The 19,350-nt window shown below is 33.0% G+C and overlaps 1 protein-coding gene across 5 annotated transcripts in view; it reads right to left on the bottom strand.

Annotated features, from left to right (window-relative positions):
* Positions 1–1,347: 1,347 nt before the first annotated feature.
* Positions 1,348–19,350, bottom strand: part of zmp:0000001168 (signal-induced proliferation-associated 1-like protein 3) — a 49,881-nt gene continuing 31,878 nt past the window's right edge. For 3 of the 5 annotated variants that reach the window (XM_052561017.1, XM_052561018.1, XM_052561019.1), the window contains 8 exons: positions 17,181–17,561; positions 16,145–16,274; positions 13,773–13,896; positions 10,807–10,905; positions 10,572–10,656; positions 9,630–9,708; positions 9,302–9,497; positions 5,251–5,399 (listed from right to left, as the gene is read on the bottom strand). In XM_052561017.1, the coding sequence (XP_052416977.1) occupies positions 9,321–9,497; positions 9,630–9,708; positions 10,572–10,656; positions 10,807–10,905; positions 13,773–13,896; positions 16,145–16,274; positions 17,181–17,561 (1,075 nt within the window). In that variant the 3' untranslated portion in view covers positions 5,251–5,399; positions 9,302–9,320. Of the gene's footprint in view, positions 5,400–9,301; positions 9,498–9,629; positions 9,709–10,571; positions 10,657–10,806; positions 10,906–13,772; positions 13,897–16,144; positions 16,275–17,180; positions 17,562–19,350 lie in introns of all 5 variants that reach the window. The other 2 variants (XR_008154500.1, XM_052561020.1) reach the window with 2 other exon arrangements.

Raw genomic sequence — 19,350 nt, forward strand, 5'->3', positions numbered from 1 at the left:
ATATTTTATGGGCATTCTACCAATTTAATTGTTGCAAGTTTAATTTAGTTGAACTACATTAGTTAAATTTAATATTTATTAATATCAGAGGTATGAAAGTACAGATACTGCAAGTGAAAGTTGAAAAGACAGATTTGTATTTAAGCAATAGTAAATGCTTTTAAAAGTACTTAAGTACCACCAAAAGTTAATTTCCTTTTTTATGTCAATGCACTGTTTTATTATTGTTGTACGTAATACTTGCAATACCTTATGCCTCTGAAGCAACTTACCTACTGAATACACTAACTAGCCTGTAGTATTTATTTGGAATAAAGAGATTTTAGAATATTAAAACCCTATAGAAAAGAGAAGTGAGAGACCAAAAAAAAATGTGTAGCTGTTCATCCACATTTGAAAATTTGACAGTAAAATCACTGCAAATATACAGACTGATAAGAAACAAAACAAAAATCAAACCTGCTTTAAACCCTGCTGTAAGAAGGGTTTGTGTTCTTCTGTGGCTTTACAGGAAACATTCATAACTGGATCAAGTTCATAAAATGCTGGAAATCACTTACAGCTTACAACAACTTACACTTATAGCCTTTCAGTAATCACTTTTCTAAAGTTACCTGATAGTATTGAAGTGAAAAGAACAATATTTGTCTTTCAAATGTAATGAAGTTAAAGTCATAAGTTTCCGTAAAAAAATAAAATAATACTTAAGTACAGATACTTAAAAAGTGTACTTAAGTACAGTAATCAAGTAACTGTGGTTATTTAGCAGATGCTTTTTTCCGAAGTGGAGTGGAAGCAATCAAAATCAACAGAATATTATAATATTATTTATACTTATCAAAGTGTACTTTCACCTTCATGCTATAGCTAAGATGTGTACGTAGGTGTATGAAGGTGGAACTTTTAATAACATTTAAAGTTGCATGCAAAGCAATCCCACACCATTCAGACCCTGTTATAGTAAATGCAAACTAAAGTCATTTGAAATGAATCCTTTGTATGTGTAATTATACCTTGAATCTGATCATTTGATTAGCGCTCATTTCATGCCCATGCCAAGTTCTTCATGACGTGTTTTGGCGCGCTACTGAGTAACCGCGCAGCTCTCAGCGCCCTCTGTTGGAGAACATCATCACTACAGGAATGCTCAGGTACACAGACAGCAAATTAACCTCTTTAACTATACACATTTTAAGTAATATTACAAGCTAAATAGAACACAAAAGGTTAGTTCACCCCAAATATAAAGTGGCATGTTCGCAAATACTTTTGACTTATCATAAGGTGAGTAAAGATATAGTAAATGTTTTATCAAACTACTATAAAAAACACGTTTCTGACACCAGCTCATATGGAAACAAGCTCAGTTTTTATTGCCAGGATCCCTCAGGTTCACATATACAATACTTGATCAATCCCTATTAGTTAAAAGAAACATACAGCTCCAGTGATCACCAAACCATTTCTTTATATGTTTTGACTGGATGGATTATTCCTGTCGATCCAATCATTATTCTTTCCGGATATCATAGATCAGTGTGCATAGTGTGTGGGTTTGTGGCTTGCCATACACTTACATTTTTAGTTTCATGTGACAATACCTATTTATAAAAGTGCCTTCTAGTGATTCTGTTTTGGGAGCTGATCATTTATGGGATACAGTATAATGCTATTTATTGGCAGATTTGGCAATTTAGAACAGTCTTTGACATAACTACTAATAGGGACTAAGCTTAATCTGTAAATCTGTCCTCAGGCATGACAAGACATTAAAAAAAGAGCAACACATCTAAGAATGATCACTAGCAAAGTGGGAAATGCACATTCTTAGGAGTGGTTTGGATTGTTTGTAAGAGGCTTTTAAATGCACAGTCTTCCAATGCCAGAGTTGTAGTGGAACGACTCGAAATTTGGCACTACAGAAATCCACTCGTGTTTTTCCAAGTCCATCTGCATGTTTTGCATGGCTTGATTTCCCGGAGTGACTGTGGCTTTGTTCCAGTGAAAGCAGGCCATACTTACAGATGTTTCAGTGCATAATATAAGCATCACATTTATAACAAAAGGTCCAACTTTTGTAAACGACAGTAAAACTGAATTGTAACACAAATCAAACAGTAAAGCATTACCATATGATGAAAAGCATTTATGGCTTCATAAAACATCCATAAAAAGACAAGGATCAGTTTGACATTTACAAACCTGTCCTTTTAAAATACATTTAATCACAAACATGATTGAAAGTAATTTAGTATAAATGCATTTGTTTTTTTTTTGTTTCATTTTTTTCTCAGAAAGGTTCTGCAGATGAAGCGTCCTGATTCAATCCATAAATAACGAAAGTTATTTTTTAACTGGAAACCACTCGGTTCGCCATAGCAGGCCTAGAGTTAACATTTCAGTAAATTCACAATACAGCTTTAACGATAAAAATAATGATAAAACTGTTAAGAACATGAAAAGATGGAATGTCACGCGTAATTTCCAAGCAGCCACGATCGAGTTCATTTCCAGTGTGATTTCAGGAGTTTTCCACTAGGGAAAATGCCTTAACGATTGATATTTTTCCAGTAAAGCAAAATATGACCTGCTATCATGTCATGCCTTAATAGTCTTACAATCTAAATAACATAAAAAAACATTCATTGGCTCACAAATTTGCATCCCTTCCAGTTCAAATATACATATCTAGCAATAACATCCACATTTTCAAGATTAATAAGTTATTACATTTTTATAAATACATACACAGATACAGAAGGTGGCTTAGAAATTGCTTGTCTCGTGCTTTCACATCCTCCTACGATCTAAAAGACTAGGTTGCACACAGATGAACAGGAAGTAGTTCTTTTACATTGCTCTTTAGCTATGTAAATCCCACAGAATGCATCACCGTTTGCATCAGTGTACTTCCTGTCTCTCTGCATTCATCAAATTCAACTAATTCTCCACTAATGGCAACAACTAAACTTTACACACATCAGAGGGAGGTAACACGTATTTTGGCTCTACACTTCTTCACACAGAGGAATAAAGATATAGATTTATAATTTCATCGTAATACATCAGAATCTGCTGGTACCAGGTTATCACAGTGACTCTAAAATAAAAACATTTGAAGGGGAGAGGACATGTATGATGTACAGTAATGCTGAAGGATGGTAATGTGACATTTCGTTTCCCTTTTGACTTGTTTGCCGTGTGTTTCATTTTCACTCGAGTGTGAGCAGGCAAGAGTCCAGTCGTTTTGCTCTTCTTCTCTTCACATTATCAGTGCACCTTAAGGTGAGGTAAAGAGCGATATTTGGGTGCAATATGGAAAATAAAAGACAAAATAGCAGTTTTATAAATATGTGCTATAATTCAGCATTAAGCACTCTAGGAAATTTGCGTGAGAACAAAGTAGAACTGGTCTGGCTGCAATCTTTATAAATAGAAATGCTCTATTTTAAGTCATGCTTTCTTTAGTAACTTGTTTTCTTCTCAAATCAAGAGCCCTACTTTATCTTCAAGCAGGCGACTGCAAGGCTCGTTCAGATCCAGTGGGATCAGGCATAAGGCTTCATACCAAAATAAAAAAAAATCATAAAAAAAAAGCATAGATCACATCATACACTCATGAAATGAGCTTTTTGTCTCTGGTATGTGTCATAAAATATACAAAGTCCAGTGAATTATTCCAGTGGCTTAAGTGGCTATTTAAAGCAGGAATTGTCAGTGATAAATTACGAAACATTCCAGGTTCAAGTCAATTACCATAGAAAACCATGTTGACATGTCTGGCATGTTTAACCCTTGTGAAAAAGACACTTTTACACTTTTGAGAGTTTAATTTTTTTTTTTTTTTTTTACAGAAATAAAATATTTTAAAAGAATGAATTTAAGTGTGAACTGAATTGTTTTCAGACACTTAGCATGCCATGTATTATACTAATAGTTTAAATTTATATTAAATGCAATTTATAATTGATGCAATTGAATTAATTCAGATTAAAAGCAAAAAGCTCTTGAGAGTCCTTTTTGACACTTAAGTTGCATTTCTTTTCATGTAATTTCATAGTTGTCTTTGGAATATGGTACAAATGTACTGTTGAATGTACTGATGAGCATTTACGCTAAACTAAAAAAAAAAATTATATTGAATCTTCTAGGTCATGTAATTTAAATATATTTGTAATTTAGTACATTCAAAATGTATTAACTTTAAATGCAATATTGAATGACACACTACAGTTAAAATTATAATCAAGTACTTAACATGTGCTTTAGTATGTTAGTCGACGCATTAAAATAAGTTCTTTAGAACACAACAAAGGATTAATGAAGATGATTTAAAATGTAATTTAAAAGAGAGCTTTTAAATTGACACTAACTTTTTAAAAGTGTACTTAAAATAGCCCTGAAAGTGTTTCTCTTTAATTACACTTTTATTTAATATCTTCTCTACAAGTACCATTTTTAAGAATTGACGTACAAGTGCACATTCACGATTAAGCACTTCTTTTTCACAAGGGTGGTCACAATCAAAAAATTTACCAGTGCACCAGAGAGCACACATTTTATGATTTTCATTGCCGGGTTGCATCTCTCCTGATGTTTTGTTAGCATATTCACTCTAAAGATAAGAAAGAAGCCTTTTACCCATGGCCAACAGAGAAAAGGCGAGAACGGGCTCTATCTATTTCAGATACTGTGATGGTTAATAGAGGGTTACAATCACACTGACATCTTAATAGTTTTCCTCTAGTATATACACTGAAGGTCATAGTCTGAAGCCACCTATTTCACCACAGATAAGGTTCATGTATTGCTTGGTATCTGGACACGATCGATTGTTTGTGACCCTCCGGTTCACTGTGTAGGATCTGATGAAAATATTTAAAGACAATATGATTTTGAACATGTCACTAAATGCTTTCCAAAGTCGAATCTGAGGGTTGCAAATAATGACTTTTGGACAGTCCGATGTTTTTGAACAACATTAGCCAATGATTGAGATCAGAAGGCTATCACTGTTAACAAGCTGTCACAGTGATGTGAAAAAAAAAAAAAAAAAATTGTAGGGTGCAACAGAGATGTTAATTGTTATTGTATAATTTGAGTAAGAATGTAGTTTTTTTTTCGTGCACTTTTTCTAGTAAGGCTTATCGATGGTCTTGTCACTTAAGAGACAATTTTAGGGATTCGCTAACATTTTCATTGGCCTTTTCATGCGTCTTCTGATCTTTCTTGCTGCCATGGTTTGGCCTTCGATGCTAGCAGGGTTTGTTGACGTTGCAGAGCAGTTCGGTGACTTTAATGAGCCGTGCCACGGTGCTCTGGGACTCTTCCTGCAAGCGCTGGTTGTTCTGCCTGAGACTTTGCACCTCTGCTTGCAGCATTGCCTTGTCCTCTTTCTCCTGTGGGAGGCATGCAAACATAATCACTTTCAGAGTCGAGCGTTCTCACGCTGTATTGGCAGGACACATCCACACCACATGAGGAGATGCTATGTCTGAATATGACGATGCAATGACACACAGATGAAGAAGACAATGGCTGAAGCTGGGGAAACTTGCACATACAACAAAATGCACCACATTATTACATGCTGCAATACAAACACTGATCCTTTGATCACTTGCTATATTAAAAACATATCTAACTGCATTTTTTATATGCATTTTTGAACGTATGAACAGTGTTTGGTGTCTGTAAATGTATTAAATATGTTTGAAAGAAGTGTCTTATGCTCACCAAGGATGCACACACAAAAAAAAGTAGGCCTAAATATATTTTAAAATTCTAAATACTTTAATAAAATAAATTAATACATCTTACTGACCTAAAACTTTATTATATATTTGATTGGCATTTCACAAATACCAATACATTAAAAATATCAATTTAATTAAACAAATGTCAATTGGAAAGCATATTTAGTAATTTTTGTGTGGAAAATGTCCATTCTAAGTGTCTTAAACTACAATCAAATATAACAAATAAAAATAAGTGAAAATTTGTAGACAATCACTAAACAGGATGGCTACGCTTTATATGAACCTTATTATACTGCTCTGGTTTGTTCATAAACCCTAAACAAATAGCACAAACACAAGAAAAAATCTAAATGTCTTTGTTACTTTTGATCAGTGGAATGCATTCTTAATAATGAAAGCAATCAAGCAATCCTAAAAAAAAAAAAAAAAAAGCATAATGGAGGACTGACAGACAATTATACAAAATATCAACAGATTATTTCTGCCAATTGGATGCAAGATCACCTACCAAACTGGGTAACACTTTATAATAACTGCACACTATTAATCATTAATTAAGCATTAGTAAACAGATAATTCATAATTTATAAAGCATTAATAGACAGTTATAATCAGTTTATAAATACAGATATAAATGCTTTATTCTTGATTTAAAAGCATATCTATAATGTGTAATTTCATACTTTATTCATGATCAATTTATCATTTCTCAATGAAGTATAGCATTATTTACAAACCAGTTATTTAGGAGTTGCCAGTGATTCAAAAGATCACAAGAAATGTAGTAAATTCAGGTAGTTATAAAGCATTTAGTAGTGGTCAGTTAACTATTTATGTGAGCTCATCTAAAGTGAGGACTAGTTATGCCTTGTAAAGCATTTATAAAGGATATTTAAAGGCTCAGTTATCTTCTAAACAAAAACGGAAACAAACACAACACAGTGATACAGAACATATAAATATTAACAGCCTTTAAATCTCTTTTGTAAAAGCTTTACAAGGCATAAATAGTCCTCACTTTAGATGAGCTCACAAAAATAGTTAACTAACAACTACATATGTTTTATAACTACCTGAATTAACCCTGAATTACAGTAGAAATACATGTTAATAAACCACTATTAAATAACTATTACTATATGTCTGAATAAAAAGATGTATGAATGCACATTTAAATAGTTTATTAATCATTTACTTACAATTTCTAAGTAATCTTATGAACCACCGACAACTCCTTAATAACTGGTGTGTAAATAATGCTATACTTAATTTAGAAATGATAAATTGATCATTAATAAAGTAAGAAAAAACAATTATTAAATACATTATAGATATGCTTTTAAATCAGGTATAAAGCATTTATATCTGTATTTATAAACTGCTTATAAATGTCTATTAATGATTTATAAATGATGAATTAACTGTTTCCTAATGCTTAACTAATGATTAATAGCATGCAGTTATTATAAAGTTTTACCCAAAACGGTGCTTATTTTCCCACAGTAGACATTTTGAATACATTTCTGTATACTGTAGACTGAAGAAGCAAATTAGTAGCTTTTTTAGTTATCTTAGTAAATCAGAACCTGCATGCAAATTGCAGTAAACAAATAAAAAAATAAAATAAAAGCCCAAACGTGGCATCAGACATGCATCAGTGATAAGAGCATTCATTAAGCACTGGGCATTCTTGAAAAGAAAAATACATGCATTTTTAATAATGTGTCATGCATCCTAAATGATATTAATGCATAAAAAACACTAAAAAAGCAATGATGCCTCTCAACATGGTAGTAATCCACAGTAGACTGTTATCTGTGTATGTATAATAATCATATTTTATAAGGACACATTTTTTTTCTCAAGGTGACTGAAGTCTTCAGTAGACTATGATTTACCTAAATGAGTGTGCTGGATAACTGTGGGACGTTATGCAGTCAACCATGCTCACCCTCGCTTCCCCTTCCTGACCTCATGTGTGAAAAGTGAAAAGTGTGTGAAATATTCTTTGTGTCGAGATAATTCATCATTCAGAGGAATGTTCAGGTTCAATAGAAGTTAGGTTTAACAACTTCATGGCAACATTCAAACAAATTATGTCTCGCTTCAAATCCAGGAGCAGTAATATTAACAATAATTCATATTAAATAATGAATAGTTAATGCTATACTTTAAATCATTAGATTATTATATTCAATTTTGCCCATTTTGTGTTGTAAAATATTGTAAAATAGGAAAAGGCAAATCAAACAAACAAACAAAACACGCTAAATCCCTCAAGCTGTAAGAATATGTTTTCCATTCCCTAAAAAAATGATTATGTTACACTTTGCTTTAAGGTGTCCTTGTTATGATGTAACTATATATATATATATATATATATATATATATATATATATATATATATATATATATATATATATTTAAATACTGATTAATATTAAATGACAACATGCGTAGGGTTAGGATTAGGGTTTGATTTGAGGTTAGTTGCATTATACATGATTTACTGCAATTACTACAACATGTTCCAACTCAACACTGTCTCTTAAAACTGCTTTCCAACCAAGAAACTTTTGATCTAAATGATCAAATCCCTGTTAATGAAGACCGAAATATATAAAAATATGTGGTAACACTTTAAAAATAAGGCCCCATTAATTAAGGTTAGTGAATGTATTTACTAACTAACATCACCTTCTTCAAGGAATAGTTCGCTTTAAAATGACAGTTTTTTGAAAATGTACTCACCATCAGGTCTTCCAAGATTAGGATGAGTTTGTTTCTTCATCAGATTTGGAGAAATGTAGCATTGCATCAGTGTCTCATCAGTGAATGCTCTGCAGTGAATGGGTGCCGTCAGAATGAGAGTCCAAACAGCTGATAAAAACATCACAGTAATCCACAAGTAATCCACATCACTCCAGTCCATCAGTTAAAATTGCTTAATTTTTTTTTTTTTTGACTTAAAGCCATTGCTTCCTGCTAAAATAAGTCCATAGTCCATTATAATACTTCCTCCAGTGAAAAAGTCCATCCCCTGTTGTCCTCACATCAAAATCCACCCATATTTTTAGGACTGTTTTTCTTGTAAACAGTATCCGTGCAAATTCCTCTCCTGATTCAGACCATACAACTTTTTCCCTGAAGAAAGCAATTTTATGGATAAAAGACAAATTTTAGCCAAAGTTTAACATTTAAAAATGTCTTAATCGTGGATTTATTTTTTCTTACAAACACACTATATTCACTTTTCAAGATGTTAACTGATGGACTGGAGTGGTGTGGATTACTTGTGATGTTTTTATCAGCTGTTTGGACTCTCATTCTGACGGCACCCATTCACTGCAGAGCATCCGTGATGCAATGCTACATTTCTCCAAATCTGAGGAAGAATCAAACTCATCTACATCTTGGAAGGCCTGAGGGAGAGGTCATTTTGGGGTGAACTATTTCTTTCATTTTGTTGTTAGTCAAGTAGGAACTGTCACACATGTTGTTGTTTTGTTACTGATTGAGTAAAAATCTCATGCTCTACTTGCCTTAACTGCCATTGGTGGGTTAGTGTTGAGAGTGAGCATGGCTTGTCCCTCCAGCAATCTTCTCATCTCCTCTGTTCACCCTGCTCAATGACAAGACAGGTTTCTTTTGCTTGTCCCGCCCTACCTCTACAGTCCCTCTGTGTGATTGGCTCTGTGAAGTAGCAGTGGCTCTTTGAAGAAGCGAAGAGGGCAAGGACTGGACAGGGCAGATATACAGACAAGGATGGGTGGATGTATTGAATGGGAGATATTTGAAGGGGTTACAGTGTGGGAAGAGTGCTGCGACAGAGAGAGCTGTGATGTGACAAACCCACAGAGGACAAAGTACCTTTTGGAGGTCGTCCTGCAGGCGCTTCAGCATGGCTTCTAGCTGGGACACTTTCTCCTCAAGGTGACCAGGCGAGTCACTGCGGACGCAGGGAGAGAAAGAAGAAAAAAACACAATGATGTCCAGTCAAGCGTTTTGGATTCATTCTGATTTGTTTAGTGTTATAAATAGTTTTTGCTGATTAATATTTTGTAAAAATCATGATACAGTTTGGATTAAGTTTAAAATAAATAAAATAATTTAGTGAGGACATAAAATTTATCAAAAGTTACAGTAAAGACTGAGCATCAGTAATAATTGTTACAATTAAGCAGCAAATCATATTATACTGATTTCTGAAGATCATGTGACACTGAAGACTGGAGGAATGATGCTGAAAATACAGCTGTGCATCACAGAAATAAATTAGTTTAAAATATATATCAATAGAAAGCAGCTCTTTTAAATGATAATAATATCTGACAATATTAGTGTTTTTAGTGTACGTTTGCTCAAATAAATGATCAAAAGAAACTTATTTAAAAAACAAAACATTTTCAATTATTCTAAAGTTCTGACTGGTAGTGTATTATTATATGATATAAATTTTGCATAATTTTCTGAGAAATACACCTGTGTTATTTGGCCATTATTTGAACAGAGACTTCTACTTTAGACTTCAACGTTTTTTTTTAGTTATTATTTTTCAAAATTTTGAGCAATTTTGTTCTTCCGAAGTTCCAAAGTTAAAGCAAGAAAGGGGTGTATTTAAAGTAAAAATGCAGTAAAAAAAGAATACTGTGAAACAGTATAACAATTTAATTATAGTGTAAAATGTGTTCAAAGCTGCATTTTCAGCATGTTTTTTAAAATCTGTCAGAATTAAAGTTTTTTGCTAACTGCCTTGCAGCGTAGTGAATAATCTCATGTCAACGAGTCCTCTGTGTGATGAGTCAGCCTCACCTGTCCTTCATATCTTTGAACCTGGTGTCTGTCTGACCTGACTGCGTTTCTGGGGACGCCTGTGATCCATCTCCTGGCTTCCGGTCTGAAACGCAGCAGGAAATGACATCGTTAATATTCCATCTCATCACAGAAAAGTTACCAGACCAGCTCTTTTCAGTGAGTAAATTACACTGACTCACTCCAGCTCACACTTTCACATGTTCAAACACATTTGAAAATTGCCATGTCCCACCTTCTTGAGACAAAGCTTCCAGAATGTTCCGACAGGCGTTGGCCAGATCAGAGATCGACTGCCACTCCTCCTCAGACGAATCTGTGGTCTCTGAGAGAACTGAAATCAACAAAAACACATTGTAAGGCAGTAGTACTTACATTTATTATTTGTTGGCATTTACGAGAAGTGTTTTTGGTCTCGAAAAGACAACAGTTAAAAAAAAAGAATATTTTGAATTCTACATTTACCAAGAGAAACAACTGATGACTATGTATAATTTTCTAAATTGTGAATAAAACTAAGATAATTGTGAATACATTTTACATACTATTGGCACATTTAACATACTACACACCAGTCTTTAGACTACAAAAACTCATGTTTACATCCATGTGTTACATGCTGTTTCTTTGTAATTAATTGTGAAATTTACTAGCAATTTCTTAGTTAAAATTGTTTATACGCCTTTTTTTAATGTAGACAGTCAAATGTGAAACTGTTTGGAGTTTAGGGGAATTCTCTGTTCATTTGTCATGTTAAGACTGAACTTACTGTTCTGTGCATAAACAAATACATTATGGACATTTTTGGATCAGTAGATTCGTTTATGTTTTTTTTATCCTTCTCTGTTCTCCATTACATTCATTCCCATTGGACGTGAAGTTATTGCATCTTTTTTTTTTTTTATCCTGAGGGTCTCTGGTTACAAAGCAGACCAATCAGAGTTGCTGCGGTCTGTGTGGATGCAACATGAGTTACACTGGAGAGACATGTGGCACAGAATACACTTTGCAGAACTTACAGCATGAATCTGATGCAGAAGTGTAAAGAGGCCTTTAGTCTGTTTTTAAATCTGAACATAGTATTAAAAGTTTAAAAAATATTTTTGTTTTTTTCCCCCACAGTTTATATGTACGTGTAAGTGGAAGGGATTATTTAGGATTTATGATGTATGATGATCTATTACGGAAATAATAGTTTAAAAGAGTGAAATGTTTTCTGAGACTTAACTGCATGTTATTTAAAGTTAAATATAAATTATATTATATGCATTATAGTTGAAATGTATATTTAATACAATTAGCTGAACTTTAGAGTGCTTTTTGATCCACTTAAGTAGGACTTAAGCACATCTTTATATGTAATTTCATAATTACTTCTATTATATTTGAAATATGGTTAAAACACGGCTAATGATTTAAAATGGCTTTAAGGCAAAACTTTTGATTTTACATTATTAAAAAGTGCACTGTTTAAAAGTATACTTAAGTTTGTTTATAGACATGAAAGTGTCTTTCTTTAAGTCAAGAATAAAAGTTTATTCTATTTTATAAAAAAAATATGATTAGGATTTTAAGTACTCTACAAGTGCACAGTTAGTACAATTAAGACAAAAACAGGTTATTTTCCAATAGCTCTAATACTGCAGCTAGGCTTTAAGTGCAGCTAGGCTTGGTTTTTTAATCATTTGCAAATTACTTATAACTGCTGCTCTGCCCCAAATTAGACAAGTAAAAGGTGGTTCCTACTGCAGTCTGAGTTTGTTAATTATCTATCTATCTATCTATCTATCTATCTATCTATCTATCTATCTATCTATCTATCTATCTATCTATCTATCTATCTATCTATCTATCTATCTATCTATCTATCTATCTATCTATCTATCTATCTATCTATCTAATCATCCATAACATAATCCATCCAAACAGGGGAGGGCTGGCATTATCAATAGTAAGTGAAAAGTTATCGGATTTTTCCAAATTTGCTCTAGAACCAGGCTTTGCTTTGATTTCATCTGACAGTCCAAAAGGAAAGGAGAAAGAAGAGTAGAGGCTTGGAGCACAAATGGAGCTGGGTATCATCTGCCTAGCCTTGGAATTTAATACCAAATTTCCCTCAAAATATGACCAAAGGGTAATAGGAAGATAATTAATAAAAGAGGGCCCAAGACAGAGCCTTGAGGAACACCAGTAGTAACAGATGAGGAATATTATCTAAATGTATCTTTCTATATGTATTTTTCTTATGTAAAATATTCACAGAATGTTTTCTACATTTGTGTAAAAAGACAACTTATCATTAAAATATTAATTAAACTAAAAGTAACAATATAACAAACCAATATAATACACAGTAGTAAAAACTGTATCTTTATTTACTTTCTTTCTTTATTCTTAAAAGGGACATAAAATGAACACTTTCTCCCTTTAAATATTACTAAAACTTTTTAATACATAAAAAATACCACACTAGAATTCCTTTGAACATTTTCAGTAATGGAAAATCACAGTAAGAGCAATTAAAAAAAAAGTTTGAAATTATTTAATTCAGTATGAACTGATTTATAGAAATGAATCAGGAGCATTTTAAGGATGAAATGTACTACATGCAGTACAAAACACAACTTTTGCCCAAATTTCCATTCTATATGAGTCATCACTAGTTGCTGAATGTCAGAGCAAGTGTAATAATTTTGTTGTGTGTTTCCACATCTATTTTTAATATGTCTATATAGTTCATTTTAATCTTTATTTCAGGTTTAGTTTAAATTAATTACAATCAAATTAAAGTAAATGAAAATGAGAAACATTTATTAGTGTTTAGTTTCTCTGTAACCCTGTGTATATGATCTGCAAAATCTGTTCAGATTTGCACACATTCCAGCCTTTAGATTAAATGAAAGAACTCCTGCTGCTTTTCAATTAGTTACAGAGTTAAACCTCTAACGGTTTAAAATATCTAAAGATCCCCTCTGTACTTGTGGAAACTGCACTTACAGATTACCAATGAAGTTTTATATGTTTTGAAGCCACACAATCATTGTATAACGTACCTATATGAAGGATTATTTATTAACCCACTGCAAATAATGGCCTGCTCTAGCAACATGAGTATGAACTTATAACATTAACTCCATGAGTCATTTAAAAATAATACATTTAACCTGTAATGTTATTGTGGTAACATTAAGAAACACTTACTCTTAGTGATGGAGTTATGGATGCTCAGCGCTCTGGAGTTTCTTTCTGCATTTTCCATGCAGGCGGATCTCATGGTCACATCACTGACCGATGGCCACTCTTCAGGCCCCTGGTCACACACAGACTAGATAGAGAGGAGGAACGAAACCATCTATGAGTAGATGTGACAGTACAGCCAAAATATCAAAACAGCAATCGACTAAATCAACAAACAGATAAATCAAGATAAAGTATGATTAATATGAACAGATAAAACGCAGGAAATAGAGGGAGTGAGAGAAAGTGATTTTATGAGGGGAAGAAGGGAAAGGATGAAGTGGGAGTAACTAAAAGGAAGGAAAGAGAGAGAGAGAGTGGGAGACGGATCTGAGAGGTTAAAACCCTTGTGAAAACATAGCAATCTCTTTCCAAATACAGAGAGTTACACAAGCGGATCCAACGGATGCCCTCTGTGTGGGAGACACACTCTGAACACAACAGCAGCACATCACGCCATGATTCAGGTGCTTCAATGCATTGTGCTCTTCTAGAAGTGTTCATGTCCTTAGTATTGTTTCTAAGTAAGCTGGGCAAATAGACATGTAATGATTCACTTGTTTTCACCATGCATCGATTACAAATGCAACTGCATTAATCTTGAAACATGGATTTCATTTGTTTGGGTTGAGAATCATTTTAAAATGCTAAGATATGAATGAACAGTGATCTTGGTAATATAATAATTTTAAAAATATTTAAACGCTAAATTCAGGATTGCCACAGTCAGGGAAAAAGTAAGGGAATTTTAATTATGATGTTTTCCAAACTGAGAAATCTCACTGGGAATTTTTTTTATGTAAATTATATATATAAGGAATATATATATATATTATATATTATATATAAAATATTTTAGAGCCAAGCACACTTAGGAAAGTATTCCATATATATATATATATATATATATATATATATATATATATATATATATATAATACTTTCCTAAGTGTGCTTGGCTCTAAAATATTTTATTATGGTCATTAATATTTTAATTAGTTTTTTATATTTTCAGTTTCGACTTTAATTTTAGTTGGGTTTAGTAAATTGGATGTGTTGTTTCTTAAATATGTATGCTATTTAATTAATTTTTAGCTTTGGTTTTAGTTATTTAACTATTTAAATAGTTAAAAAATACATTAAAATTTGTTAATATTTAGTTTTATTTCAGTTAAAATGTTTATAGTTTTAGTTTTAGTTAACTATAATAATTTTGGTTCAAAATGACTTTTATTCATTTTTTAGCTTTTAAAATGAATTCTCAGCAATTCACGGAATAATAGTGAATTTTAAATGTGTTATTTCCAGACCGAGAAAACTCTTAAAATCTCTTTGAACGAGTCAATGTTTTGTTCATTATCTGGCTCGGCTCATCTTCAGTTCTCTCTTCACAGCAGTTCAGTCAGTGTACTGTTTGAGTAAATGAATTACTCCGGGATATTGGTTTGTTTGAACTCAGAGGGAGTGTCAGCCACATTAAAAAAGTTAACAGCTTCAGTCATTTGTGGATTAATGCGTATTGGAGATGCGAACCGTTTAAAACGATTCAGTTTGATTTGGTGAACTGGTTCAAGAATATCCGGTTACATCAAATGATTCGTTTGTGAACCGGATATCACAAACAGCTTTGTTTTGAACTCACTCACAACAGACACGGAAGAGAGGACAATGCTGAATAAAGTCGTAGTTTTTGCTATTTTTGGACCAAAATTTATTTTCAATGCTTCAAAAGATTCTAACTGCCCCTCTGATGTCACATGGACTACTTTGATGATGTTTTTCTTACCTTTCTGGACATGGACAGTATACCGTACACACAGCTTCAATGGAGGGACTGAGAGCTCTCGGACTAAATCTAAAATATCTTAAACTGTGTTCCAAAGATAAAAGGAGGTAATGAGGGATAGTTATTAATGACATAATTTAGATTTTTGGGTGAACTATCCCTTTAAGTAGTTTGTCTTTTCCTTACTTAAAAAACATTAGCATTTACATAACCTATCAATGCATGAAAAGAAAAGAAAAAAAAACACTGAATAGAAACAACTGACCTGGAATTGAATCTCATTGTGAATTACATCGAATTTAATTACTTTGAATTTGAAAAGGATAATTTATGAATCAAATCGAAAACCTACAAACGGGTCTGTTCCAATAAAGTAATGTATTTGTGTGAAGGAAGTCATTGATAACTCCTGGGCTGCTCAAACAATCATTGTTTCTGAGCCTGTGATCACATGATCATTTCTCGCTTGTCGTGACAATCAGTGCATTCATTCAATAGGCTTTTTCTCCCATTGTCTTAATAAAAAGAGAGCAGTGTGTGCATCAGATACCTGTTGCTCTTGCTCCAGAGGCACTTTGGGTTTGACTGCCAGTATGAGGTCAGGGGTCTCGTCCCGGGGCTCTCCAGGGATTTCATAGATGTGCCTGTTCACTTTCAGTGCCACGTTATCATATACACGCCTGACAGACAAACACATTCACAGACGAGAAACATCAGTTGAACAGAGTAAATCAAGGTATAATAAAGTAGTATAAAAATTACAAATTTACACTTCACTATGTCTTTTTAAACTAAATAAAATGCTTGTGTTGTCTATTGTGCTTATAAATATGAACGCTTTCCAATTAAAGGGGCACATATTCTTGGTCACTTTAATTAGAGTACTCTTTACTGCAATAATAGATTTTAAAGAATATATCAGCTGAATTTACTGTTTTCAGCATGCATGCTAACTGTAAATAAAAAAATGTATTAGAAGCAATAATATATCCAATGCAGTTAGATTAGAGAAATTTAAAGTACTTTTTTGACTCATTCAGGTAGAACTTAAGCGCATTTTTATGTGTAATTTTATAAATACTACTGTTTAAAAAGCATTCTATGTTAAACTATACTTTAATGTCATTTCTACTACTCATTATTACAAAGCCCACTTAAAAAAGTTAAGAAACAATCTTAGTCTTTACTGTTAACTTAAACTAAAATGATAAAAAATAATTTTTTGTTAAAATAAAATATACTGTAGATATTAGATGAAAACTTAAATGTAAAATTAACTTTAAAAAGGTAGTAGTTTCAATAATGAGAAAATATTAGTTTTAATAATTTTAGAATAACAAAAAAATGAAATGTTTCCTTCGCAGTTAAATGGAATAAAATAAGTTGAAGTACTAAAATTAACTAAACAAAAAAATAAGATAAATAGTATTTTTTTTTTTATCAAATAAAACATGACAAAAGCACACTGCAAAACTACTTACACTATAATTAACATGCCAACTGAAAATACAAAAAAAAAACCTAATTCAGATCTGTTTGTTAAGGAGTACACAGTTTTTGAGTGGAAGGAGATGTAATCTGTATACCCTTCAGTGATGTCCTGGTACGGAGCGTGTGCTTCTAGCGAGTAGCTCCGTGTGAGAGAGACGGGGGTGACTTCAGGGCTCTGGTTCTTCATGTTGTCCTGCAGGGAAGTGGCCCGTAAGAGAGGCAGACTGGGTGGAGAGAGCAGCGAATCTGTTTCCATGGGCTCCGGAAATCCCATCTGCTCCTCGTGTATCACCTGATTTGGAGTTTCCCTGTCTGTCGTCTTATTTTCAATCTGTTTCTTCTCCTCTTTCTCCCCTCCACTGCCATTAACCTCAACTTCTTCGTCGTCATCCAGAACCCAGGCCTCGCCTGACTGTCCCTCTCCGGATTTGCTCTCTGCGTCCTGGATGGCCTTCTGGTAAAGCTCAGAGAAACTCCTGAACTCAGACAGACACGAGAACAATGGGAAAAGAAAATGAAGAACAACTGAAAGTTTCAGCTCATTTATTTCAGCGTACACATTTCACTGTTAGTCATGGATGAAGAGATCAATCCTGCTATTTTGGTGCTCTCTTTTTTTTCAAGAAAAATTATATAATCAAAGACTTACATAAAGCATGTTGAATAAATCGCTGTATAAAGGGTTTGAACAAAATGGCATTTTAACCCAATATCTGTGTGTGTGTGTGTGTGTGTGTGTGTGTGTGTGTGCGTGTGTGTGTGTGTGTGTGTGTGTGTGTGTGTGTTCAAGTTCAAGTCTGCTTTATTGTCAATTCTTCCACATGTACAGTACATACATACAGAGAATCGAAATTGTGTTACTCTCAGACCCCCGGTGCACACAGATAACATTAACATTAAAGCCTAAAAATCTAGATCAAAATATAAAATGTAGATACAACTATACAATAAGGGAATGTTAAAAAAGACATATAATAAAATTATAAATAGTTAAATAAAGCAGCGCAAGGCAAAAGGCAGATAGAGTGCAAATCAATGAAGTGAACAACAGTGCAGATAAAAGATTATTTAGTGCAAAAACAAAAGCTTATTAAGTCTGATTAAAGTGAAAAGGGGCTCAAGAGCAGTTATTTTATTTAACTGACTGATGAGGTAGTGGAATGATGTCAGTTCCATGGAGAATGAGGTAGTTAGCAGACCAATGCTGCACAAAGTGACTGGTGCATGTCATCATATATTAGTGGGGGGGAGGGATCTGGGCGGGGGTTCATAGTTCAGTGGTGCCTGGGGCAGAAGAGGGGAGGGGGGAGGGGCAAGTTCGGGAGTGAGTTCAGCTTCCTGACAGCCTGGTGTGTGTGTGTGTGTGTGTGTGTGTGTGTGTGTGTGTGTTGGATGGATGGATCAATAAGCATTATGAGAGTTGAATGACGTCTGTGCAGCTGGCAAAACACTGACTAAAACATGTTCATGTCAATAAAATGAGGTCTGTCCTTCATTTATTTGCTCCCTCCTCCTCTCTATCCATCTGTTTCCCTCCGTAGTAGCATAAATAAAAATATACAATACAAATGCATATGTACAAATAGATAATTGGATAATAGATAATACGGTATTAGGTAGACAATAGGTAATTAGATAACAGATCATCAGTCTAATTATTTTACCTACTTAAATTAAAATGATTTTTAAAAAGTTTTTGGAATTAAACTGCTCAAAAGTTACAGTAAAGACACAACAAAAAAAGATTCTATTTTAAAACAATTATGTTTTTATTACTTTCTATACATCAGAGAATCATTGGTGGGAGAAAATATATAAATAAGCACAATTATAAATTATTAAGCAAATTAGCATAGCATGAAGGATCATGTGACATTAAAGACTGCATAATGATGCTTAAAATTCAGTTTTGATCAAAGAAATAAATGACAATTTATAATACATATTTACATAGAACATAGTTATTTTAAATTGTAATAATATTTCACAAAATTACTGTTTTTACTGTTTTTTTATCAAATACATGCAGCATTGGTATATGAAATTTTAAAACAAAAAATATATAAATATTAAAAAGTTAATTGCAAAGCAACTGTATATTGTGAAATAAAATGTAACATTACCATTTATTTATTTATTTTTTTGTCATGGAAAAATAGAGAGAAAAAACTGAATCACAAGGTGTAAACTGAGAATTCTGAGTTATTATGTTGCAATTCTGAATTGTGAGATAAAACCTTTTTTTTTTATTCTGGAAGCAATACA

The sequence above is a fragment of the Carassius gibelio genome, chromosome B7 (genome assembly GCF_023724105.1).
Source record: "Carassius gibelio isolate Cgi1373 ecotype wild population from Czech Republic chromosome B7, carGib1.2-hapl.c, whole genome shotgun sequence".
Taxonomy (NCBI): Eukaryota; Metazoa; Chordata; class Actinopteri; order Cypriniformes; family Cyprinidae; genus Carassius; species Carassius gibelio.